This window comes from Dermochelys coriacea, chromosome 4 (genome assembly GCF_009764565.3).
Source record: "Dermochelys coriacea isolate rDerCor1 chromosome 4, rDerCor1.pri.v4, whole genome shotgun sequence".
In the NCBI taxonomy this organism is placed as follows: Eukaryota; Metazoa; Chordata; order Testudines; family Dermochelyidae; genus Dermochelys; species Dermochelys coriacea.
In genome coordinates this window covers 20,934,341-20,959,626 of record NC_050071.1, presented here as the reverse complement: position 1 = coordinate 20,959,626, position 25,286 = coordinate 20,934,341, and the positions used below count along the sequence as shown (strand labels likewise).

Here is a 25,286-nt window from a genome sequence, read left to right as displayed (position 1 = left end):
CTCTCTGGTCACTCGATCACAGACCTAAGAGTGGCTATACTTCAACAAAAAAGCTTCAAAAACAGACTCCAACGAGAGACTGCTGAATTGGAATTAATTTGCAAACTGGATACAATTAACTTAGGCTTGAATAGAGACTGGGAATGGATGAGTCATTACACAAAGTAAAACTATTTCCCCATGGTATTTCTCCCTCCCACCCCACCCCCCACTGTTCCTCTGATATTCTTGTTAACTGCTGGAATTAGCCTACCTGCTTGTCACCATGAAAGGTTTTCCTCCTTCCCCCCCTGCTGTTGGTGATGGCCTATCTTAAGTGATCACTCTCCTTACAGTGTGTATGATAAACCCATTGTTTCATGTTCTCTGTGTGTGTGTATATAAATCTCTCCTCTGTTTTTTCCACCAAATGCATCCGATGAAGTGAGCTGTAGCTCACGAAAGCTTATGCTCTAATAAATTTGTTAGTCTCTAAGGTGCCACAAGTACTCCTTTTCTTTTTGCGAATACAGACTAACACGGCTGCTACTCTGAAACCTTTAATTGGACTATTCGTCTGGTTAACGTTAAGCACGTGCATTCTCACTTGGAAGATCAAGGCCGTATGGAGTGCTTAAAAATAGTTGTTCGGGTGTAATCAATAGCTTCATTGAAATGCTCAAAACCACTCTGTCTAAAATAATTAGAGATTTGTATGTGTGAAATAGGCTAGAAACGTATATTTAAGTTAGTCATTTCTTTCTTTGTAAAAATGTAACGCCTCTTTAAATTAATCTGTGCCTGTTATTTATTGTGTAAGCAAGAGGATAAGAAGGTAATAGTTTATGCTTTTTTTCTTGGTCTAGGAAAATGCAGATTTTTTCCCACACAAGATGTTATTTCCCCCCTTATAACTATTAAATATACAAAAATTTCCTTTTGGTTGCTAGTTAGTTTTTGATCACTTTTGTGCCTGTTAGCAAACACTCAAAGCAAGATCACTTATCTTGTTTGTACAGATACGTTTTTGCAGTGTCTTAATCCTTTGCAGACTATATACACATACACACATACATACACACACTCTCTCCTGCACATTTTTTTGGGTAGCAGCCTGGAAAATTCCACTATTCCAAGAATAAAAGTCATCATGTGACAGCTTGACCTATTGTGGAATTTTCATTTGATAGTATGTTCATAAGATTACCTTTGGTAGCTACTTTCATAAATGCAAATGTGTACAATTTACCTGATTAATGTAGAGTTCCACTTAAAAAGAGTGGCTCTGATCTATAGCAATCTGAGGTGAGCTTTCACTTTAGATACATGAAGAATACCTTATTGTCCCACCACCTTCTTTTCCCCAGCAGCGATGTATTGCCAAACAACCTTGCTGTATTTTTAAATACAAACAAATATGTCTTGTAAACAGTGACACTGCAGTCATATGCTGTGGCAGAATAAAGATTGAGTTCCAGTATCTTTTGTTTATCCCCCCAGTTGTCAGTTTTGTATACAAGTCTGGAGAAGGATTAGCTTTTGAGAGATTAATTTGACGGAAAATGAATCTTAAATGGTTACTTGAGCGTTAGAATAGTGCTCTTATTCATGCTGCAGTATTATGAGATCTAAGCATAGCCAATGCTTGTGTTCCTCTTGCATCAAATCCACACTTGGAAGTGAATCCCAAAGCAACTCCTGTTTTTCAGTTTTGTCATGCTGTACAAAAGGATGTTAACCTACTGAAAAGGTAAGTGAAGGTGACAATTGGAAAATAATAGTCCATCTCTGTGACCCAGGATATTACTGAAAGGATGGGATGGGTGATATGGATATATATTTGGATATAGAGTGATATGGAAAGGAATAATAAACTTCAGCTATTTGGACATCTGTCTTCTTTACAATCTCTAATCTAGTTACCTGTTGAAATGACCATTTTAGCCATTTTTACACTTTAGATGAAAATCATCCATGATGCAACTCTAAATTGGCTTATTACAAATTACTTCACAGCATGTGTGACTTTCATCACTTACTTATACAAATGGTAAGAGTGAACATTCCTTTCACCAACCAAGAATTGTATTCAAGATAAGCTAAGGACAGCAAGGGAGGTTTCCTGTCCAGCCTTCATTTCTCTGAGCTCTGAACAAATTTAACGAGCACCACCAGAAAGCACACTGTACAGCTATTTGCAGCAAAATGACTGCTTATAGAATTTCCTATGATTGTAGGTTTGGCAAGCATGGAGTTTTGTCTAGGCTTTTTTTAAAAAAAAAAAAAAGAATAACCTTGCACATCTCCTTATACAGAAGTATTTCAAATGCTGCAGATAAAAGCATGATCAGAATATACCTATAATTAGTGACATTACAGCACACTGTTGGCAACAGGCCAATTATACAGTATCTCCAATGTAACTGTTGTTCTTTGTTCCTTGATTATGTCAAGGCAGCTTGCAGTATTATTCAATGGCATCTACCTTGAGCCTGTCTGTTTTTAATCCCTCCATGTTAACATAGACCAGGGGTCGGCAACCTTTCAGAAGTGGTGTGCCGAGTTTTCATTTATTCACTTTAATTTAAGGTTTTGCGTGCCAGTAATACATTTTAACGTTTTTTAGAAAGTCTCTCTCTCTAAGTCTATATATTATATAACTAAACTATTGTCGTATGTAAAGTAAACAAGGTTTTCAAAATGTTTAAGAAGCTTCATTTTAAATTAAATTAAATTAAAATGCTGATCTTACGCCACCGGCCCGCTGCCAGCCTGGGGTTCTGTTCACCTAGGTCCGTAGCAGGCTGAATGGGGCCTGTGGCCGGGACACCGGCTGGGAAGGGACTGGCAGCCAGAATCCCAGACCGGCAGCGGGCTGAATGGGGCTGGCGGCTGGGACCCCAGACTGGCAGAGGACTGAGCAGCTCAGAGCTGTGGCTCTGCTTCTCCCCCCCCCCCCCCCCCCGGCAAGGGCCATCAGCTGATGGTGGCAGGGAGGGAGAGGAAGAGGGGCAGGAACCCAGCACGCTGGGGGAAGAGGCAGGGGAGGGGGAACTTGCCTGACCTGCAGCAGCAGCCGGCAGGACCAAGCTTCTTCACCCTGCCCCCTGCGGAGAAGAGCAGGCCGGGTCGGGCAGGATTTTTAATGGCACACTGCTGCCTGCCTGGCCCCAGCCCTGCTCAGCCCACTGCCGGCCTGGGTTCAGCAGCAGGCTGAGCGGGGCCGGCGGCTGGGACCTGGCAGGCAGCAGCGTGCCATTAAAAATCGGCTCATGTGCAGTTTTTGGCACATGTGTCATAGGTTGCTGACCCCTGACACATACGTTAAATAAAATGTTATGGGTAACTGAGATACTTTAACTGTCCAGTTTTTCATTTTATTATCTCTCAGAATCATCCATTGGGGGTATTTTTTTTTTTTTTATTCTGAGATAATGACTATCCTGTTTGATTTGGCAAGTTGTCTGGGCACCAAGAGATATATGAAAACAGGTGGGAACTTTGTGTTATTCAAGGAATCTAATATAAACATCAAGTAGCACAAAACTCCAGAGGGGACAAATTATAAAGAGTGCACTTGGGCAAAGTTATCTGTGAAAAGAGTGTAAGAGAGTTCATGTTTCAGAGTAGCAGCTGTGTTAGTCTGTATTCGCAAAAAGAAAAGGAGTACTTGTGGCACCTTAGAGACGAATAAGTTTATTTGAGCATAAGTTTCATCGGATGCATCCGATGAAGTGAGCTGTAGCTCACGAAAGCTTATGCTCAAATAAATTTGTTAGTCTCTAAGGTGCCACAAGTACTCCTTTTCTTTTTAGAGAGTTAATGGAAACACTTTAAAGAGGATTCTTAAATGAATTAATACAAAACAACTGTAGCTCCCAGAAGAAGAAGGAGAATTATGATTCAGTTTACTGATCTGTTCTGGAAAAAATTGATCAGATATTTGCCAGAACTGGGCATCATGTACTTTTATGTGCTGACAACTAGATAAAGTGGAATTTTGTATTTTTTTACTTTGTGTCATTTTAGTTTGATATTCTTTACTTCCCTATAGAGCAACAATGCAAGCTTTTCAGCAGTTGCATGATTAAGGTAATTTATAATACACTCACTCTCATTACATTGCCTTGTGAATTATTGTGATTTTCTCTGAGCAACCAAGCAATAAAGTCATTGCCACTAATGTTCATTTTATTACAGTTGGTGGTCAGCAGCCAAATGATCAGCGGAAATGTATCATCCAATGTCTTGTTTTGGTCTATTTCAATACTATATATTTAAACCCCATCTATGAGCTAGTCTGAGTAAAACTTTTTTCTCAGTGAATCCTGCAGATGTATCTTTCCAGCTGCTTTTAGGCAATACAACCTACAAGTAATGATCTCTGATGGTGAAAATGTTTCTTGGATGGTACAACTTGAATTTCCCCTTTCTGTATTTCTTGTTTCCTGACCAGTTCTCTCATTGTCCTTGAAGACATTCCGGAAGCTGCATATTGATCTTTCATTCACTGCCAAGCTCTGTGGAATCAAGTTATGTCAACAGCTGCTTTAATTAATTTGGTTAGAAATGGAGGTTATCAAGTGAGAAGGAGAGCGCTGCTGACATCCCGCCTCTTGCAAGACGACAAATGCTTGACTGCCGTGTGCCAGAGCTCCACCACAGAACGCAGGGCTTCCCGCTTTGATCCAGACGGCAGTGGGCGTCCAGCCACATGGGACAGCTTTGGGATCTGGGACAATCGCATTGATGAGCCCATACTCCTCCCACCCAGCATAAAGTATGGGAAGCCGATTCCCAAAATCAGTCTGGCCAAGGTGGGCTGCGCAAGCCAGATTGGAAAGCGGAAGGAAAATGAGGACCGGTTTGATTATGCTCAGCTGACAGATGATGTCCTGTATTTTGCAGTGTATGATGGGCATGGCGGAGCTGCTGCAGCTGATTTCTGTGCTAAGTACATGGAAGAGTACATTCAGTACGTAAGCTAGGGTTTGATGCCTGGCATTTGTTTTATTATTTTCATTACTACTAGTGCCTAGTAGGTTGGGGCCCCCTTGTCCAAGGCTCTGTACGAACACATAGTAAGACACAGTCCCTGCCCTGAAGAGCTTACAGTTCAAATGGACAAGACACAGAGCAGGAGAAGGTAACTCCTTAGGGGACTGCAGCACAGAGAGACTAAGTGAGTTGTCCACCATCACACAGGGTAATTTTGATAACTGAAATATAAAACTTGCTGGCACTTCTGTCTCACTGTTTGCCTCTTGTTTCTTGAGTCGGGAAGGATTCCCTGGTGCCGGAACAGTGTCAGAGACTGGATGCTGCTGTGATGAGCAATTTGTTTTTTACCCTTCCAAAGTATAGAAAAGTCAGGTTCTGTGGGCACTCCTAGCAATTAACAGAGGGTAGGTAGTGCTTCCCTCCTCTGTTCGCCTAAGATGAAACTTCCCCTGTGCAATGGGACAGCACGTGGCTTAAATGGTCGTAGTCCTTACATGGATCCTCTGCACTGGAGGGGGGAGGGATTTTACCCACCAGCCCCAGTCTATTCAAACCCATTGAATTCACTGCAGAATCGAAGGTGCTCAGCATCCTCCAGGATTTGAGCCTGCCTAGAGCATGTGGGAGTTACAGGTTGCAATGCCTGCAATACAGGTGCAACGCATATCACTTGCACCACTCCATTTGCATAATTAAGGTGGCTTAAACGAAGGCTGCATGCTTTCTATATAAACCAGAATTATGCAACAATTAAAAATCACCAATCCTGGGGGTCAAATTCCCTTACATCAGAAGGACGGGGGAGAATGCTAATGGCTTCCTGTTCCCCCAAAAGGATGATATAGCGTGATTCAACTTTTGTAGTGGGAAGACAAGCCTGTGGAAACTGCTGTCGATGGAGTGGTATCTTTGTGGAAGAAGTTGAACCTGTCTATATTTTGTTTTCAGAGAATTCCTTTCTCAGGAGAAGAATTTGGAAACCGTGTTGACCAAAGCTTTTCTAGAAATAGACAAAGCATTTGCGAGGCATGCTCACTTATCTGTTGATGGTAGGTAGAACAACTGTATTCGACTTTGCAGCGGTGGGGGAAATGGTTTTGGAAATAGCTGCTCTTAGAATACAAGTGTTTTGTATTAATTAAATATGTTTGATACTGAAAGCAATTTTATTTAACACAAGGATTTGCTTTGAGCATTACTTGCAAATGAAACAACCGGCATCAGTCATGCTTGAGCACTTCAAAATGAAATAATATGAAAATCCTCTCTGAAATTTATCTGGGGAGCTGATATGAGGCTGAACTTTTGCCACACATTCCACTGAGCTTTTATTCTAAAGGGATACTGTCAAGTAGAGGATTTACCAAATGTAATATATGCGACAATGGTTCAAATTTGGTATATATTTAAACACTCTATGAAGAGAGATTCACTCAGTCACCAAGTTTTTAAAAAAATGCTGTTAATTCTGTAGGTTTTAGAAGAAACAGTGTCTAAATGTTCCCTCTTGGCTCTGCTGCTGCAGTTTAAGTAACAAACTAGGCTCAGAGAGATTAATATGATAGATACTACTGCTATATAAATAAATAAGTTAAATAATGTAGCTATGCTTGACAAAGAGAAAGGAACATAGTAGGGAAAAGTAGCCCCAGATCCTCCGCTATGGTCAAGGAGCCTGCTGCTTGCCTCAGGGCGACTTGTGTATAAGGGTGGCATTAAGCAATTTTGGTATTCCCCTAATCCTGGGCTGGCTGTGTGGTGAGTTATTCCACTAGCATATGTTTATGCTGATTGCCACCGGCCCAAGGGGCTGTTAGAACATCTGGAGCTTGCAGGAGCACAGGGAAATTGGCCCTGAGAAGTGGGTATCACCAGAGGGCTCTGATAGTGGGGTGTTACTCCTGTGGCTGGCTAAGCCCATTTTACAGCCATGTTGTACGGCTGATAGCATTGACAGAAATGTTTTCTGGCATTAAAAAAATGCCAGCACACGCTTTTGGTTTGGATTTAAATATTCCCCTTTGCTGTTTGCAAGCCAAACATGGCTGTGTTGTCTAAAATTAGAAAGTGATACTGACTGACCCAGTTTTTGTTCAGACTGAAGTATAAAAGTAAACAGCATAAATGGATAAATAGAGACCCATTTAAAAGAAACAATGTTAATAAGCTAAGGTGGTATATTCTTATTTAAAAGTGATTTTTAACCTGACTGAAGAAGCAATACAAAATAATTGGCATTACCTTTTTAGTAACCTCTGATTATTAGAAACTGACTTTGGGGAGTGAGATGAAGAATTAAGTTGCATATTTGAATTGTGAAGTTAGTTTTTACTGAGGGGGGTCTGAAATGCAGCAGTAAGAATGAGTCTGCCTCACACCCACCTGAATGATCTAAAGTGCTTCCGTAGGAATGGCTTATCTTAAAGGCCCCTTGTTTTATTTGTCAAACTCTGTTCATAAAAGAGCTTGTTTAGAGTGACCCATTTCAGTGGAAGTTTGTGTTCACAGCAGCTCCATGAGGAGAAAGAGTGTAATGAGAGAAAATATTGGTACTTAAAATATGATTTTGTTATGCTGAAGACAGTTACATCATTTAGTACTTGGGTCTTATTGAATTAGCTAAAGAGACTCTCTAATTGAGAAGCTGTGCAGTAAGGGTGAGCTTTCAAAATGCTGTCTGGGATTTTACCTTGCAGTTTTCACCATCTTTAATGGGAGCAACATGGCTAGACCACTATGCACTTCTCTGAAAATGCCCCCATTAACTTATTAGGAACCTTATGCTAATGCTGGTAAACTTTGAGAACAGCTAAACAAATGCAGTTCTGAGACACTGGATAAAACTTTTTCACTAATACAGCTCAAGAAAATATGAAAATTGAGCCAGAGGTATGTTAGTTTTCATGAGTAATTTCATAGAATCATTAAAATGCAGGGCTGGAGGTTTAGCAGGTTATCAAGTCCAGCCCCCTGTGCGAGGCAGAACCAAATTAATCTAGACCGTCTGACAGGTTGTTTGTCCAACCTGTTCTTAAAAACCTTCAATGACAGGGATTCCACAACCTCTCTTGGAAACTGATTCCAGAGCTTTAACTGCCCTTATAGTTAGAAGGTTTTTCCTAATATCTAACCTAAATCTCCTTTGCTGCAGATTAAATCTATTGCTTCTTGTCCTACTCTCAGTGGACATGGAACCCCTCTGTAAAGACAGTCATCAGGAAATGGTATCCAGATGTGAAAGGGCCTCATTCTGCAGGGTGCTGAGTACCTCCTTTGAGATATTGACTGCCCTCAAGTTGTTGTAGAAGCTAGTAGGAGCTGAAGGCCCTCAGCACTCTGCGCCAGGTGCTGAGCAGTCCCTGAAATCAGGCCATAAAGGAGTGGAGTAATGGGATGTAAAGACGTAGACAGATACCAGTTTATTAATATAATTAACTCTTTGCATGTGTGGTGTTGGAAACTGTAAATATTTTTGAGACTGTGTGTTTGCAACGTTAAATACAGTTGAACTGTTTTGCATGTATCCTCATCAGAAACTTAACTCTGCACTGTCGGGACAGTTGATTAGCAAAGCTACAGATTATTTTTGGCTATTCTAGATATGATAGAGGCAAGAGCGTCACCAAAGTCTCTTGGAAACGATAGACCTGGAATACTGGCTGCTCAAGACATAGGTGATGGCATTCAAGCCAGGTCTTCGTATTTAAATCCTGCCCCATCCTGGGTATTGGAAAACAAGGGTTCAATTAAATGTTTCTGATAGGTGACACCATCTGCTGATTCCTTGGGCTGATGGTCTGTACTTCTAATTATTTTTTTAAAGTACAGTGGATTTTTACGATGACTGAGGCCTTGCTACTGCTAACACCTGCAAACTGGTCAATGGAATTACACATACTTAAAAATGTATGTATGAATGTTTGCAGGATCAGGGCCTCACTGGCCAAATCTCAGTCACTAAAACAGCAGATATAGGGAAGATGGAGTTTTTTAAATTGCTGTTTAAAAAGACAATCAACTTAATTATGGTAGAAATTGAACAGGTCTTACAATTTGTGCATTCTTCTAGGAACTGTGGTCCTTATTTTTAAATCACTCCTTCCAGTGCTAAAATACTTTAAAAATTTATAAAGTAACTCTTACATCAAGTTTCCAGTGTAAAAAAAAGCTATACATTCAACACTACAGTGCTGTGTCTTCTGTGCAGCACCTAGACAGATGGGTTTTATGGGCTCTTTAGAAAACACAGGATTTGTCATACTGGACTGTGGTCCATTTAGTACAATATGCTGTCTCTGACTGGGGCAGTACCAGATTTTTCAGAGTACCAGAAACCTCAGTCGGCACATGTAGGATAATCTGCCCTCCACCTTAGATCTCCCTCTAATCCCTAACAGAGTTTGATTTAAACCCTGAAGGTTTAATATCTCTTCCAAAAATGTATACTAATATTAACTGTTATAACTGGAGGTTCTTACTGTCCATATACACATCCAATCCCTTTTTGAATCTTGCAAAGTTTTTGTCCTTTTTAAATTTCAGTTCAGAGCAAGGTGCAATTAATGCGCCTTCTCCCACTAATTTGGATCAAGGACCATGTTCCCTACAAGCATGTACAACTTCAAAGTTTGTTACATTTCTGATTTAGATATCTCGACAGTGTATTTCTTAAAATGTTAAAAAGCTGCATTTTTTCTCCCCATATCAGTGGACCAGAGCTGAATAAATACAAACTTTTTGAAGAACTGAAGCAGTACCAGTTACCTTCCTAATGATGGGGTTTTTCTTTTTCTTCCCCCCACCCCCCTTTTGACCTTGTTGCTTTGAGGATAAATCCAGGGTCCTGAAGCTTTCCCTATCCCCACAGCTCCTCTCTCTGCCTTACATCCTCCCACCTGGACTACTCTGCTGGCCCTGAAGGGAAGCTCTCCCAGCCCCCAGCTGAGAGACCCTGATTTAGCATGTGAGGGAAGACCCTTCCTGATGGATCATTTTTGCACATTCTCAACCTTATAGAGAACTAGTGCTGTACGTCCCAGGTTTCTTGATGAAAACATTGCCACCAACTCTCCTGACCTGGCCTAGGACAGCCATGTAAGGTGCCCCTAATGCTTCAGTTTATTGAAAGCCTAATCCAATACACATTGAAGACAATAGGAATTTTTCCATTGACTTCAGTGCTCATTGTATCAGACCCTAATCACGCTGGCCATTCATGTCTGGAATAGCCATTTGATAGAACAAGGTTGGTTGCTAGTTGATGTATTTGTGTATGTTTGGGGCATTCTTGAAATCTTATGCTGAGCAAATAGTGAAGGTCTTTTTCTATAAAGAGAATAAAATACTGAATTTTTTTTTAAAGTTACCATTCAAAAACATGACTATTCTTTTAATATGTTAACCTGCAACACTGAGGAAAAGAAAGAGCTGCTGAAATATATATCTAATATAGCCATCAACCTAAAAAGGTTCAGTCTTGGTAATGGTTCTTGGTTATTATCTAATCAAGTTAGAAGATGCTTACTCTAAATATTTCCTTAAGTTTTTATCCACATTCAGTGTTCAAATGGGTCATGAATCTATCTCCAATGGCTATAAAGCTGTTTATTTTTAGCAGTCGGTTTCTTGGAACCTTTTTGTTTAGAAATCAAGATTGCAAACAGGTTGATCCATATACTGTACTTGAAATGCTCTTTAGAATGTCTATCTTTGCCAAATGAGAGATGGCTGGGCATTTTCCATTGATTTGCTTGGTCACCTCAATACTGTTACTGAAATTCTGTGTGGCTTTTGTTTAGGCTGAAGCTACAACGGAGGTGACACACAGCTGTAGTGAAAGTATAAGGGGGAAAATCCTTGAGAAAAGTGATACATGGTCTCAAATATGTTGTCTTTAGACAAGATTGAGCCATGGTCAGATTGGACTTTATGCATTGTCATAAGACTTACCAATTCTGTCACGCCACTCGTGAAAAGAAGAGCAGGCAAACCCAAAGTGAACATTTCCCCTTGCTTTGCAGCTCTTATTCTGTCATCCCCAGTGTTGCAGGCTTGTTTTGTCTGAACAAAATCCCTGGGTGAATTTCCTATTTGCCTCTGTGTACGTGTTATTTGTGGCAGAGACTGTACCTGGTCAGCAGCTCTAGAACTGGAGGCCCTGGACACTATATGCTGGGCTTCAGTGGAAAGAGAGATCTGCTTAATTTTGTCTCAGGTGAAGGAGTCCGGCGGTTCCTAGCCTGGACTACTGGAAGGTTCCCACATCCTCTTTGTCACATTAGTTGAGATGACATGCAGTAAAAATTGTCCAGTGAGTGTTAAGAATCTATTGAAAGATCTTAGTTTTATAGTGATGTTATTAGGAAAAAGTGAAAACTTTTTTTTTTTTTTTTACTTTTTTTAAACATTAAAACCAATGTATGTACTGATACAGCATATATTTAAAGTGCTAAGAAATAAGTTAAAAGCAATAGTAAAGCACTAGAAATTTGATACATTCATAATTCCTAGATTTTGGAACTGTGTTAGTGACCCAAATGAGTCTGAAGCCTCCCTTAATTTAATAAGGGCCTGATTCTTCCTCCCTTACTCACATTGAGTATTACCTTCATGAGTGGTCTTGCTGAGAGCAGAATTAGGCCCAGTGAAGGGAGCATGAGTGGCACTTATATTTCCAAACTATGATGTTAAGCTTTTATTTGGTCTATAGGTATTTGTAAGGTGCCTATCGCTATGGAATGTATTACAGCTTTACCATACATATGTCCGGCTCTTCAGTAATCTCCCTAGAATTGGTACTGAAGGTTGATCTGATTTTTTTTTTTTTTAAATACTCAAGAGTATTTGGGATGTGTATGTTTGCTGTGCCTTAAAGAGTTGAGGCACATCCCAAAATATTTAAAGCGTCGCAAGAGAATTTGATAACTATGCAATAATTCTCTTATGCCTTCTAGAATACATTTGATACTTGGCATTACAGTTCCAAAAGCCAGGAATGATATCAGAGGCCAGGGGCAACTCCTTATTAGTTTAATTTCTAAACAAAATATATTTAGCATAAATTAAAGGTAGTTTTACTTAGGCTTTTCATTTCACTTTGGTTTAACTGTCTGGTTAAAACAGGTATTTTACTGGCTTTGCTAAAATCTGATTTCACTGCTCAATTTAGTGGCATATTTTTAATCACGTTTCAAAGTGGGCCTGCAGCACACTAATTCTTGTGTGGTCTTCTAAAATTGGAAATAAAATGCAAACATTTCACTAAAATACTAAAAGCTACAGCCAACTTAGTGCCTGGAAAAATCTGGTTTTGCCTACTGTATCTGAGTCCCAAAATAATTGAAGATCTGAAACAAATTACAGTGGAGTTGGTTGAGACATATAATGATTGATACTTTGTTTGAGACATAGTTGATAGAGACTTATTGAACCAGAAGACTTCAGTGCAGTGATAATACCTGTTTTAATAGTACTGAAGGTCTAATTTAGACTGTTTTATTTTTTCATTTGTCAAATCACACTGTTTTTGCTCTACAACATGGCTCACTGCATCTTTAAACACCTTGCCCACATGAAAAATTCCTCCCAAGCATGTTTCAAGCATAACTATTTCAGAGGTGCTGAGCGCCCACAGTTCCAATGGATGTTGACTGGAGCTGCCAGTGGTCAATGTGTCTGAAAATCGTGCTCTGTAAATATGACGGGCTGACTATGGGATGTGCTGAAATCTGCAGCTCTCACTGGCCACAGTGAGAGTTAGTAGGTGCTTAGCATCCCTCAGAACCAGACCCATAATGCGTTAATTAAAGAAACCGGTATAGGCCCCTTGTTCAGATCTTGGGCCCTAATGGGGCCACTGGGGATTGCCCTGGCAGGGTGGAATCCCTGAGTCTCACAAAACTGGATTAGCCAGATCTATGCCAGCTCCTTGTGACGCCCCACAGTCAATCCTCAGATGCACGCTTAGAGTGTGAATAGGTGGGCCAAGACTGAAGTCCATATTCTTCAAGGAAAAGGAGTGGTTGCAGGAAGATCTTTAATTATTACTACTTTCTCATTCGGAAGTAGAGGAATATAAATGGGGATTCTGATTTTTTGCTTAAACCAAAAATATACCAGCTGTAATTTTAAAAATCTGGTTTTAAAAACTAACTATTGAAAAGAAGAACCCAGAATGTGGCCATGTCCCAAGCAGGGTTTTCAACTGAATTCACGTCTGCTGTAAATTCTTGGCTGTACCTCTTCCTGTCCATGCTTCCCTCTGCAGTAGCTCATTGCAGAAGCATGTTAAGCAGCTCTCCCTTTGTCATAGTTGCATACAGTGTGTGCACTAGCAATAAAGGGGGAGCTGTTCTTTTAAAAAAAAAAAAACTTTTAGCTTTGGGGATTTACTTCATTGCTAATGAAACAACTAGTCTGTGCTCAAATTGGTGCAGTCACAATTTGTATTAATCTACCAAAATGACTTTTCCCCAAGGATTTTAAAGCAAATGAGTATTAGAAACCAGAATCCCTAAATATAATTGCATTAGAATCATAGAATCATAGAATATCAGGGTTGGAAGGGACCCCAGAAGGTCATCTAGTCCAACCCCCTTCTCAAAGCAGGACCAAGTCCCAGTTAAATCATCCCAGCCAGGGCTTTGTCAAGCCTGACCTTAAAAACCTCTAAGGAAGGAGATTCTACCACCTCCCTAGGTAACGCATTCCAGTGTTTCACCACCCTCTTAGTGAAAAAGTTTTTCCTAATATCCAATCTAAACCTCCCCCATTGCAACTTGAGACCATTACTCCTCGTTCTGTCATCTGCTACCATTGAGAACAGTCTAGAGCCATCCTCTTTGAAACCCCCTTTCAGGTAGTTGAAAGCAGCTATCAAATCCCCCCTCATTCTTCTCTTCTGCAGACTAAACAATCCCAGCTCCCTCAGCCTCTCCTCATAAGTCATGTGCTCTAGACCCCTAATCATTTTCGTTGCCCTTCGTTGTACTCTTTCCAATTTATCCACATCCTTCCTGTAGTGTGGGGCCCAAAACTGGACACAGTACTCCAGATGAGGCCTCACCAGTGTCGAATAGAGGGGAACGATCACGTCCCTCGATCTGCTCGCTATGCCCCTACTTATACATCCCAAAATGCCATTGGCCTTCTTGGCAACAAGGGCACACTGCTGACTCATATCCAGCTTCTCGTCCACTGTCACCCCCTAGGTCCTTTTCCGCAGAACTGCTGCCGAGCCATTCGGTCCCTAGTCTGTAGCGGTGCATTGGATTCTTCCATCCTAAGTGCAGGACCCTGCACTTATCCTTATTGAACCTCATTAGATTTCTTTTGGCCAATCCTCCAATTTGTCTAGGTCCTTCTGTATCCTATCCCTCCCCTCCAGCGTATCTACCACTCCTCCCAGTTTAGTATCATCCGCAAATTTGCTGAGAGTGCAATCCACACCATCCTCCAGATCATTTATGAAGATATTGAACAAAACGGGCCCCAGGACCGACCCCTGGGGCACTCCACTTGACACCGGCTGCCAACTAGACATGGAGCCATTGATCACTAACACTATTCATTAGTTAATCCATTCTAATAAAAACAAAAAACCCAGCTCCGAGCATGCTGTTCAACCCCACAAGGGATAGAGGAAGGGGGGAAGGCAGAGGAGGACCTGTCTTGCACTCCACTGAACTTTATGTAGTTAATTTATATCAGTGTAAAATGCCACCACCAAGGCAATTGGTGGATTGTGATTTACTAGCGTTCCCAGCTGCTTGTATGGATTACTACTCAGAGTGCCAGGCAGGGCAGAATAAGGTCTGGAGCACATCTGCTCTCTTGGCAGAGGCCCTTTCAACAAATAGAGTGGCACTGAAGAGCTCAGAAGAGAGTCTTGTCCTACACAGCTAGAAAAATACTGGATGCAACGTTGGCCTATTGGCAGGAGGAGGGAAATGGTCGGATCATAAGGACTCTGACAAGGAGCTGGGGCTAGGAAGGAGATATAAAATGTCTCTTCTTTCAAAGCATACACCCAACTCTTATTGGCATTGCTGAATTACCCACATGCATCTACAGGAGGAAAGCTCTGCCGTGGGATTTATCCTGACTGTTACCCATTTACATTGTAGCTAGGTGATAACGTCCCATAGCTAAAGTTGAGGTACTGGAATAGAAAATATATTTGCCACAGATCCAAAGAGCAGCCATTTCCCCCCCGCACCCCGACACCTGTTTAATCACATTTGCACTCTTTGCATGGAGCCATGTTGTTGCACAGAACACATTTATCTCCCCCCCCCATGCATGTTCCCCCCACCACGTCCATTTTTTTCATAGCTTTAGTTGAAACTTAAATCTAGTTACTGAGTAATTTAGAGCACACATGTTTTTGACAGTTAAAACCATTGTTCTGTTATAAATGCAGCAACACTGCTGGACAGTCTTAAATCCTCTCTCTTTATGTGATGTTTGTAGCGACCCTGCTGAACGCTGGGACCACTGCAACAGTGGCCCTGCTGCGAGATGGTATTGAACTGGTTGTGGCCAGTGTTGGGGACAGTCGTGCACTGTTGTGTCGAAAGGGAAAGGCCATAAAACTCACCATTGATCATACTCCAGAAAGGAAGGACGAGAAGGAAAGGTACAGCTCAGTTATGCTAAAAACATCACTTGGGACAGTCTTGTTGAAACTCTTGGTTAATTTTGTTCTGAGTAAAAGGGAAACAAACTAAATAAATAGGGCCAGCTGGTGTAAATCAGTGGAGCTCCTTTGAGGTTAGTGGCACTAAGTAGATTTACTGGGTCTGGTGATCTGGCCCATAGCGCTTTACATCTTGAAACTCATCCTCACAATATTCCTCTCTATCTAGAGATGGGTGCAGAACTGATGCTGGAAGGTTAGACTTGTCCAAGGACAGAGAGGTAGAGCCAAGATTAGAACTCCATGTGCTCATGTTCCCCATCCAGTACTCAGCCTCCTAAACCATATCCCCTCCTGGAAGTCCTTTAGAATAGAAATCTGATTCTGTGAATGTCTCTGGGTTGGGCCTCCATACCCTCCGCATCCCTCTGCATGGTATAATCCAAGATAAAGGCACTGGCAGGAATTTTACACCTTTTATTGTTGGTCTGACCCTTTATTTCATATTTTCCTTCTTCTGTTTTGTGTTTTGGACAGGATAAAGAAATGTGGTGGCTTTATAGCCTGGAACAGTCTGGGGCAGCCCCATGTGAATGGTAGACTTGCAATGACGCGGAGTATAGGCGATTTGGATCTTAAAAACAGTGGAGTGACAGCAGATCCAGAAACTAAAAGGGTTCAGGTAAGAGGGGATTAATAGGGGACATTGAACCTGAGCATTTGGATCCTGTGGTGTGCACAGTGTGCGTGTCTAGCAGTCAGAATACCTTTGGGACCTTGAGTCTGACTGTGGGCCAAGTTCTGATCTCATTTATGCTGTTGTCAGTGGGGTCATTCCAGATTGACACTGAACAGCATATGGCCCCAGTAATAAATGTTGACATAGATAAATGTCGATCTTAAATAGCATGGTTTAGTGTGTGTCGGGGGAGTGGGGGGAGAGGGAATAAAACATGACAGCCATCTGTTAACTGTAATGAGTGTTTGTTGTGTTTTGTTGAAACTAGTTATTTGCTGAAAGGAAAAATGTCACCTCAGCAGTGGGACTGACGTGTTGATTTGCACAGCTTGGTCCAGAATTTAAATAATTTTTAAGAACAGCAAATGTGAGGGGGAAATACAGGAGATGTGTAAGTGACATTTTATTGGGGCTCCACAGTTGTTAAGCAAATGAGGAAAAATGAGTTAGCGACTCAAAATCAATTAAACACGGCTTTCTCAGTTTCTGCCCCCTCTTCCCCAACCACCACTTCCCACCCTTGTACCCTTACCTAAACTTAATCTTCTCAGTATCTCCTCCCTCACCTCCAGGTGGGAAGAGAGTCAGAAGCTGAGGGGGTCATATTTGAGGCAGACCAATACAGATAGTGTTCTTAGGGCAGTTGCCAGGGGGAGGAAAGAGCACACCTCCCTATTAGGCAGGAGGCCAGACTAGATGATCATAATGGTCCTTTCTTGCTTTAAAATCTGTAATAACTTGAGATTGTTCATTGGTAACTGGGTAATACACTGATCTGCCAGGCTTTGGGCCTCAATTTATTGAGCCCAGGACAGGGTTCTTACCAAAACTGGAAGCACCCTCAAGTGATTTACTCGTGATGTTTGGAATATGGCCATCTTGACTCTTTTGTATGCCAGTGCTTTAAAGCAATGTGGTGAAATAGTTAAGAGCTTTGGTGCTATTGGTATCACCCATGTAGAAAATGGAGGAACACACAGCAACAAAAACAGGAAAAGTCTGTTGTAACAAAGAAAAAAAAAGTAGAACTGTTCTGCCCTGCAATGATTTATTTATAAGACTATTTATATTGTGCTGTCTGATTACAGTTGCATCATGCAAGTGATAGCTTCCTGGTCCTTACTACAGATGGCATTAACTTCATGGTGAACAGTCAAGAGATATGTGACTTTATTAACCAGTGCCATGATCCCCCTGAAGCAGCCCATGTTGTGACTGAGCAGGTAATGTTTGGCTTTGTGCTGAACTAGTGCTCTGTTGATGATGCAGAGATAATGCAGTTTAGCAGGGAATAGACTGTGTAATGCCGAATATGCTCAGACTGACAGATCTATTGCATTGCATAGATGATATTATGGCAGCAAATTGGCACCACCTGAAGTGGGATTCAGTATTCAAGAAATGGGATTGGTTTTGTTTTTTCCAGACAGAGGCTAAAGTTGAGGGCCCTGTTCCCTCTGAACTGTGTGCGTGTGCGCGCGTGCACAGATCCTAAACCCCGCACACACGGCAAAACACCACGTGCACAAAAACTTGCACAGAAGCACAACAATTTGCACAGAAGATATTTTTTGCACACACGGCCTGTCAAAAATTAGAGGATACATAGGTTGGGAGTGACACTTGGGGTTCTGGGCATCACCGCACCTGGAGGATGAGAGCCCCTGGCAGAATTGCTTCAATGAATCCGCCAGGAGCTGGGAGGAGATGGGTGCTGGAGACAGAGAGTCTCTTGGATTTGTGGGGCTGGATACTTGCCTTCCTTTGTAAAACATTTCAATCTCACAGATAAATAGTACTTTATCATAATAGTATTTATCTCTTCTAATGATTTATTTCTCTTCTCAGGCTATACAGTATGGTACTGAAGACAACAGCACTGCTGTCATAGTACCATTTGGCGCATGGGGAAAATACAAAAACTCTGAGGTCAACTTCTCATTCAGCCGCAGCTTTGCCTCAAGCGGAAGGTGGGCGTGAGGACCTGCTGGAATCAGATTTTCTGTGCAATAACCTGTATGCCGCATGCTACAGGAGAACACATCTTGCCCATTTATTTTTCTCCCAATATTGTAGAAAATAGTAAGCTTACTGCTTTCTGGGTAACAAACCCTCATCACGTACATGTCCCATTTTAATTGATTTCAGATTTTAGGCAGGTGTTCATTTTACTGACTTTGTTTTGAATCCCGGAAGATGATGGGTAGTCCTGTGCAGATGGACTAGGTGCAGGGCAGTATTCAATACATGTTTTGTTCTGACTGATTTATCTAGTCCTCTGTGAAAGATTGATACGTTGGATAGACTGAGCCCTGTGCTGCCCTCTGTGCACAACACCCAGGGGAGGGGAGCAAACGTAATCACGAGGAGACGAAAGGTGCCTGTTTTGTCTTCCACTGTGTCACAGCCACCAAGAAGTCCCTCAGTGCTTCAGGAGAAGCATGTGAAAAATAGTGGCATGGCTAGAGAGGATTCAGGAAGAGGCTATTCTATGCAGCAAGTCCCTGTGACACAATAGTGTAAATTTAGCTCAAAATTCCTGTGTAAATTAATGCTGCTAAGCAGAATACCTTGACCTCCACACTCTGCAAGTCAAAGTATGTGTGCAGGCCAGGAGCCAAAGATGCGTGGCATCCAAGGCAGATACCCTGCCACTGGGGGCAAAGGGGATTCTCTACAATGGCCTGGAGTCTGTGAGGTCTCTGCTGTGCTACATGTCTGACCAATGTGTTATTTGGAGGCCACATTGCAGTCCTCTGTGCAGACCCCTGGCACAATTTCACTGAGAGGAACATGAAGCTGGTCTACAGGGGTGTAAAAAGCTGCATATTTTTCAAATTAAGAGGCACTGTGAACTTGAATTCCATTGTTTAATTATTTAATTTCTAACTATTCCATTTTCTAGTAGAGGTCCCTGGAAACAGTGCAACAGGAATGTTTTAATTCATTTAAAAAATGCGTAAGGGCTTTTGTGCTTTCCAGAAAAGCCAAGTGCTAGTTGACCGTGCACAGGATGCCATCAAGTGCACAAAGTAAACTGGAAAAAGGGGAGTGTCATGGGGCACAACACTCACCACTGAACTGATGCCTCCTCCTGGTCACCCTGGGGATTAGCTCGAGGTTGACATCCCCTGTCTGCGGTTTGCACCCCGTCACTCTGTCCCGCTTCTGCTGGCGGTCTCTCCAGGAACTACCATGTCCTCTTCATGAATTGGCCCTCCAGCTATGTCACTGCCTGTGTTTCCCCCTTCTGGGAGCCAGTACCTCACAGGCCATTTGTCCCCCCATTTCCATCAGTGGCAAATGTGGGGGACCCAGGCCCGTCTACTACTCCAGGTCCCAACCCAGGGACTCTGTAGTTGGCAGCCACATGCTGCGTCCCCTCTGACTGTTCAGTACATTTCCCTGAGCCACTTCCCCGCAGCCCCAGCACCTTCTTCACCTTTACTTCAGGGCCCCTGCTTCTCAGTCCCAACAGCCAGCTAGGAGCTCCCTCACTCCGGTCCCTGTCAGCAGTTGCCCTGTCAATAGTGCTAATGCCTCTTTTAGCTATTAGGAACCCAGTCCTTACCCCTGGAGCTCCAGGCCATGATTGCCCAAATCTGGGCCCCGCAGCTTCTTTTACATGAGCCCTGCTGAGCCCGGATTGGTTGCTCCCTGCAACCCCTCAGATTGGTTGCAGTCCTCGGAGGACTCCCCTCCACTGCTCCCTCCTGGAGTTAACCCCTTTCATGCCGGTGTGGGATAGATACCCCACCACACGAAGAAATATACTTTTTTTGTTTTTAACTAACTTTTTGTAGCTTTGGGCATTGCTTGTAACAACAGTAGCTGCCAGATTTTCAGACAGAAATATGATTTATTTTTTTCAAGTTGACAGCATCTCTTTCTTTTTTCCTCTTCCATTTTTTTTAATGTGGAAAGGGGAATATGGGAGTCGGTGTCAAATTAGGCACAAAGGGCCAGATTCTGTTGACTTCTGTGAACATCCCCTGTTCAGGCCAGCTAAAGATCTGTCTGAGAGCACCCAATTCTGTTCTCACTTATTCCATTGTAAATTAGCTGCACAACTCTCCTGACATCAACAGAGTTACACTCGTTAGACACCAGTGTAGGTAAAATCAGAAAGAGAGAAATTGGAGTCGAGTTCTCATTAGTTTTGCCATCATATTTTTCACATTGGACCTGCTTCTGGCAAGAAAGATTTTAAAATGAAATAAATCACAGGAGGGAAAATTCTGCTGAGCTGCCTGGTCAAACACTTATTACAATGTGAATCTTGAACCTCTGTTACTTTAACCCTTCCTGTGCCCAGGCTCACACCTTGTACAGCCATTCCAGATGTTTCTCTTTGCATATATTTAAAGATGCATGAGCATCCTTTAGGCAACCGTGCTTAATATTGTACTGAAGTGCTCTGCATACAGAAAGTGTCCTGCTTGTCTCATTACTCAGTGTATTATATGGTGTAAATAATATTTATATTGCTTTTATAAGTAAAGAATTTGTGAAACAATATTTGTAAATATATATCCAATGCTATTGCATAGCTCACTGGAATGGGTGTATATTAGTGTTTTACAATTATAATCCTTCCCTTCCCCAGCTCCCATTTCTGAGGATTTGGAGTAATATTTTTGCTTTGGGTTAAGGGTTTGTGTCCGAAGTCCTGGGCCTAGCCCTGCTTCCCCTGAGTTGTCATTAGTGGGAGTCAGAACAGGTTCTCAGTCTGGACCAAATTGGTTCCCCAATAAACTTGTTTGGGTCTGTATTTGGTGTTCACAAAACACTTCTTCCCTTGAGCATTTTGGATGAACTGGCTCCGCTGAAGTGAGTGGGAGTTTTGTCATTGCCTTCAGTGGGGCCATTTTTCCACTCTGCGTCTCTTTGTGCACTTCTGGGACTCAGCGGTTTATTTCATCACTTTAAACGTGTAGGCCTGAGAGCAAGACTTTCAAAGTGGCTATTGCATGTACAGAGAAACTAACCACAGGACTCCTGCTAAAGTAGTTTGATGCGTACCATAGATCCATAAAACACAGATAGGCCCCATCTTTCTATGGGTACTACAATAGCTTCAACTCATAGTGTATGTTCTGAGGGCTGCTTTGTGAATGCGTGCCACTAATAATAAAGTGGTGAGAAGAGAACAAAGTGCTGCAGTGTGCAGTACTACGAGTCTTTCTCCTGTGACAACTGTAGCCTTGGTAACGATACAAATCCAATGATTTCCACCTAATCCCTAACGAATGTTTGACCACAAGACAAAACCATCCTTGCCTTGGTACAAGTAGCAGTTTGTTTTCAGGTGAGGCCTGGGAGTGGAGCAGCTGGCGGTAGGCAACAAATGATAGATGTGCATTAGCAGAATTGTATGGGAACAGTTTTGCAGAAGGTCCATCAACATTTTGCCTCACTCCAGTGCTTAATCCCTCCCTTTCATGTAGTCCATTAGCCACGTATCCAGTCTGAAGGCACCTCAGAGACGTAGGCTTTTAGTAGCACATGTTCCAATTTATTTAGTTCTGGTTTTTGTTAGTTTTTTCAATGTGCTCAAATTGGAGTAGTGTTTGCTACTTTCTGAGCTGCACCCCCTATCGAGTGGCTGGTGGGTAATGAATAATACTGTACATAGAGCGTCTTTGTGCCAGTTAATAGGCCGAGTAACTCAAAGAGTGGCTTGAAGATGGGGATTAAGTATGATCCATAACAATATTTGAACTGGAATGTGAGTTTAGGTTCCTTAGGGTTTTGCTGCATCACTGTCCTAGTTTTATAGCAAATTGGAGATTTTTGAGTCTATTGGCTGGCTGTCCTCATAGAGAAAGAATTCATTAATAATTTCCTATCATGTTAGGAAGGAGATAGCCAAGAAAGGGACATGATAAAGCTCTACAAAATGTGTGGTGTAGAGGGGCTCCCATTAACCTTTCTCACCATGTCTCAAAGGGACATTCAGAGGCACCACATTTAAAACTGATAGAAGGAAATACTTTTTAACACCACGTACAATCTGTGGAACACCTTGTCACTAGATATCATTGAGCCCATGGGGGTTACTGGATTTAGGGCATATACCACCTCCTGTGAGTGAGCGGCGGGGGGGAGGGGGAGTTAGGAAAAGCTTTTCTTACTCCATAACTATCCACTGTGGAGTTTTTTGCTTCTTCCCGTGAAGTGTACAGCTACTATAGGAGTCAAGATACTGGCTGACTGTCCCATTGATCTGATCTGGTATGGCAATGCCTAGCTCCATAGTAAAGACCAGAGCTGTGGCATTTCCATATAGGATTGTAGCCTTTCATGTGGTTCTAATGTGGGTAGTGTACTCAGTACCTCATTGATCACATGCTAGAAAAATACATTATGTTGCATTGTTTGTAGAAGACATCCTGCTTCTCAGGGCTCTTCTTCCTTACACAATCATAGTTACTTGCCCCTCTTCAGAGCCACAATCACACTTTTCCCCCGCCACAGTCCAGTCAGTGGAATTAAAGGCATTTGTGACAGGGCCTGTTTTTCTCCAATGAGTCAGGCACTACAGGTGTTGCTGGGGTCTTGAGTTTGCGTTTTGGCGTTAGACACTGAGTGAGGAAAGAGTAAAATAAAACCACTCCTTTGCCTTTCAGGGTTGTGGCTATTTATGTACCGTTCAGAATTTGGACTTTGAGAACTAGTTAATGAGTTGAACGCAGCAAATGTTTATTAATTGAATATCATTGTTTGGGCATTGAAGGTGAATTTGGTGGCTTAGAGCCTGTCAGAGAGAAGGAAGAGGTGCATTCTGATAGTGTACAGGGATCAAATTAACAGTCTCCTGCTAGCTTTTAGCCAGCTCTCTGCCTGGTATGCAAGTCAGACTCAAGTGTTTCTCTACGTCAAAGAATCATTTTAAAACAATAAATTCTAGTCTGTCAGCCTCCTGCTGTCTCTGGCAGCTCCTAACATGTACAAGAGAAACCGGTCTTAAGCCCCAAGGGACCAGCAAAAATCTGTGGCCTAACAGAAAGGATCTTTTAAAATGTAGCAACAAAATTGATCTGAAAATGGGTGCTGCTCTAGTTACAGTGGCCTTTTATGACAGCAGTTGCCTATTGTAAGAGGCTTTTAGTGCTGCACTAATTCTATATACCTGAACGTTTTGTGAACTGAATTAAATGGAATCTCTGGTTTTTTACCCCATATGCATCTATTATATCAATGGACAGGATGTTGCTTTTGTATTGCAAACTAAACTGTATCTTACAGGTGAACTGCAAAGCAAAGGATTGTTTTGCTCTTCACTGGTTTTCTGGGCCCAATTTTGATGCACATATGCATCTTCAATAGGGCTGAAAGCAACTTCAGTGGAGTAAGGTGCTACTCATTGTGCCTAAGAGTATAACAATGTAGCCCTTAGGATGCAGAAAGACTGTTTCAGTATTTTAAAAATTATACACATAGCAATTTATTTTTACTACGAAGATTAGGAGGATTCCATTTGCCTCACTCCTCTCTCTTTGCTGGAGGACTTTGGCAAGATCTTTGGAGAAGCTGAGTACTGAAGTCACAAGAGTAATCCCAGCTACAGTTCTTTCTCCTCCAACTAAGTGGAGAATGAAATGCTGGTTCGTAGATAGAGATGTGGTGAATTCTCCCTCACTTCCAGTGTTTAAATCATGTCTGGAGATCTTTCTAAAAGATAATGCTCTGGCTCATACAGAAGTTAAGACCTTGATGAAGAAATTGGGTGAAGTTCCATGGTCTGTGAAATACAAGTCAGACTAGTTGATTGTAACTATCCCGTCTGACTTAAAATGTATGATTCTGTGACTAATCATGGAGTAAAAGTTGTGGTCAAAGTAATGGTGATGGGGAAAACAAAGCACTGAGGTTGCTGCTTATTATGTGTTTGGGGAAAATGAAGTCTGGGTGAAATCCTAGCCCTACTGAAGTCAATGGGAAAACTCCCACTCACTTCAGTAGGATCAGGATTCCACCCTCTGTCTTTTGGTAGATGGAAATGCTAAAATTAAAGGCTTTTGACTTTTCCAGTTAATACAGAACTAGCAAACAATTTACATCAATAAAACGGAATAAGCTTAGTTCTTCATCTTTGACAAACTGTTTGTCACCATTCATTAGATAAATATGTAGGTCATTTATCCAACTAGCTGAATGTACTGTATATCCACTGTACAGGTGTGTTCCTTGCTGCTATGGGTCAGCACAGAGGCAGCTACAAGGTTTCCTCTTTACCTTGTGTTTTGAGTGCTTGGCAACTTTTCATGTCATAACTCTATAAATGCAAAAGTGCAATTGTGTTAACTTGTTACCTAGTTTGCCTTGGGACTACTTAGATTCACCATGGTTCAATGTACATAGTTGGTCTAATCCAAATCCATATACTACTTAATTTGAAATGAATGTTCTGGTTTTTAACATATTTTTAACGAAGCAGCTGTACAATGTGAACAGGCTAAATATGAATGCTTGAAGGATCTTTTAATAAAGTTTTTGCGTCAAGAGCTCTCTATTTTTTCTTCTCCCAACATTTTGTGATCATGGAGGTATTATTCACATTTTTACTATTCTCCCTCCTCTTTCCTGGACTTCTCTCCATCAGCTGTGTTGGTGACAAGAAAGCATGGGTTTTACTTTTGTCATACCTGATAGTATGTACAGTGTGAAACAGTCTGGCTTGCCATCTCATTGTTATATTTGAGGTTGCGCTCTTGAGTGGAAGGTAAGGATTGGAAGGTAAGGATTGGACCAGAAGTCCTGTCTGTTTGCTGGATCAGAAAGGTGGCCCAGAGCCAGTTTAAACTCAGGCTATTTACCCACAAATCCTTTCGCTGTTGGGTGGTCCCTGGAGAATCCAGTTTGAATTAGTATAAGCGCACCTCTTGAGGTGGCTTCAAAAGGGTCGATAACCGGAGGAATTATGTTAGC

The 25,286-nt window shown here is 41.9% G+C and overlaps 1 protein-coding gene across 1 annotated transcript in view; it reads left to right on the top strand.

Annotated features, from left to right (window-relative positions):
- Positions 1 to 24,870, top strand: part of PPM1K (protein phosphatase, Mg2+/Mn2+ dependent 1K) — a 30,487-nt gene extending 5,617 nt beyond the window's left edge. The window contains exons 2-7 of the mRNA XM_038398882.2: positions 4,436 to 4,954; positions 5,929 to 6,029; positions 15,451 to 15,616; positions 16,154 to 16,298; positions 17,444 to 17,578; positions 18,204 to 24,870. Of these exons, the coding sequence (XP_038254810.1) occupies positions 4,515 to 4,954; positions 5,929 to 6,029; positions 15,451 to 15,616; positions 16,154 to 16,298; positions 17,444 to 17,578; positions 18,204 to 18,335 (1,119 nt within the window). The 5' untranslated portion in view covers positions 4,436 to 4,514 and the 3' untranslated portion in view covers positions 18,336 to 24,870. The remainder of the gene's footprint in view (positions 1 to 4,435; positions 4,955 to 5,928; positions 6,030 to 15,450; positions 15,617 to 16,153; positions 16,299 to 17,443; positions 17,579 to 18,203) is intronic.
- The last annotated feature ends 416 nt before the right edge of the window (positions 24,871 to 25,286 follow it).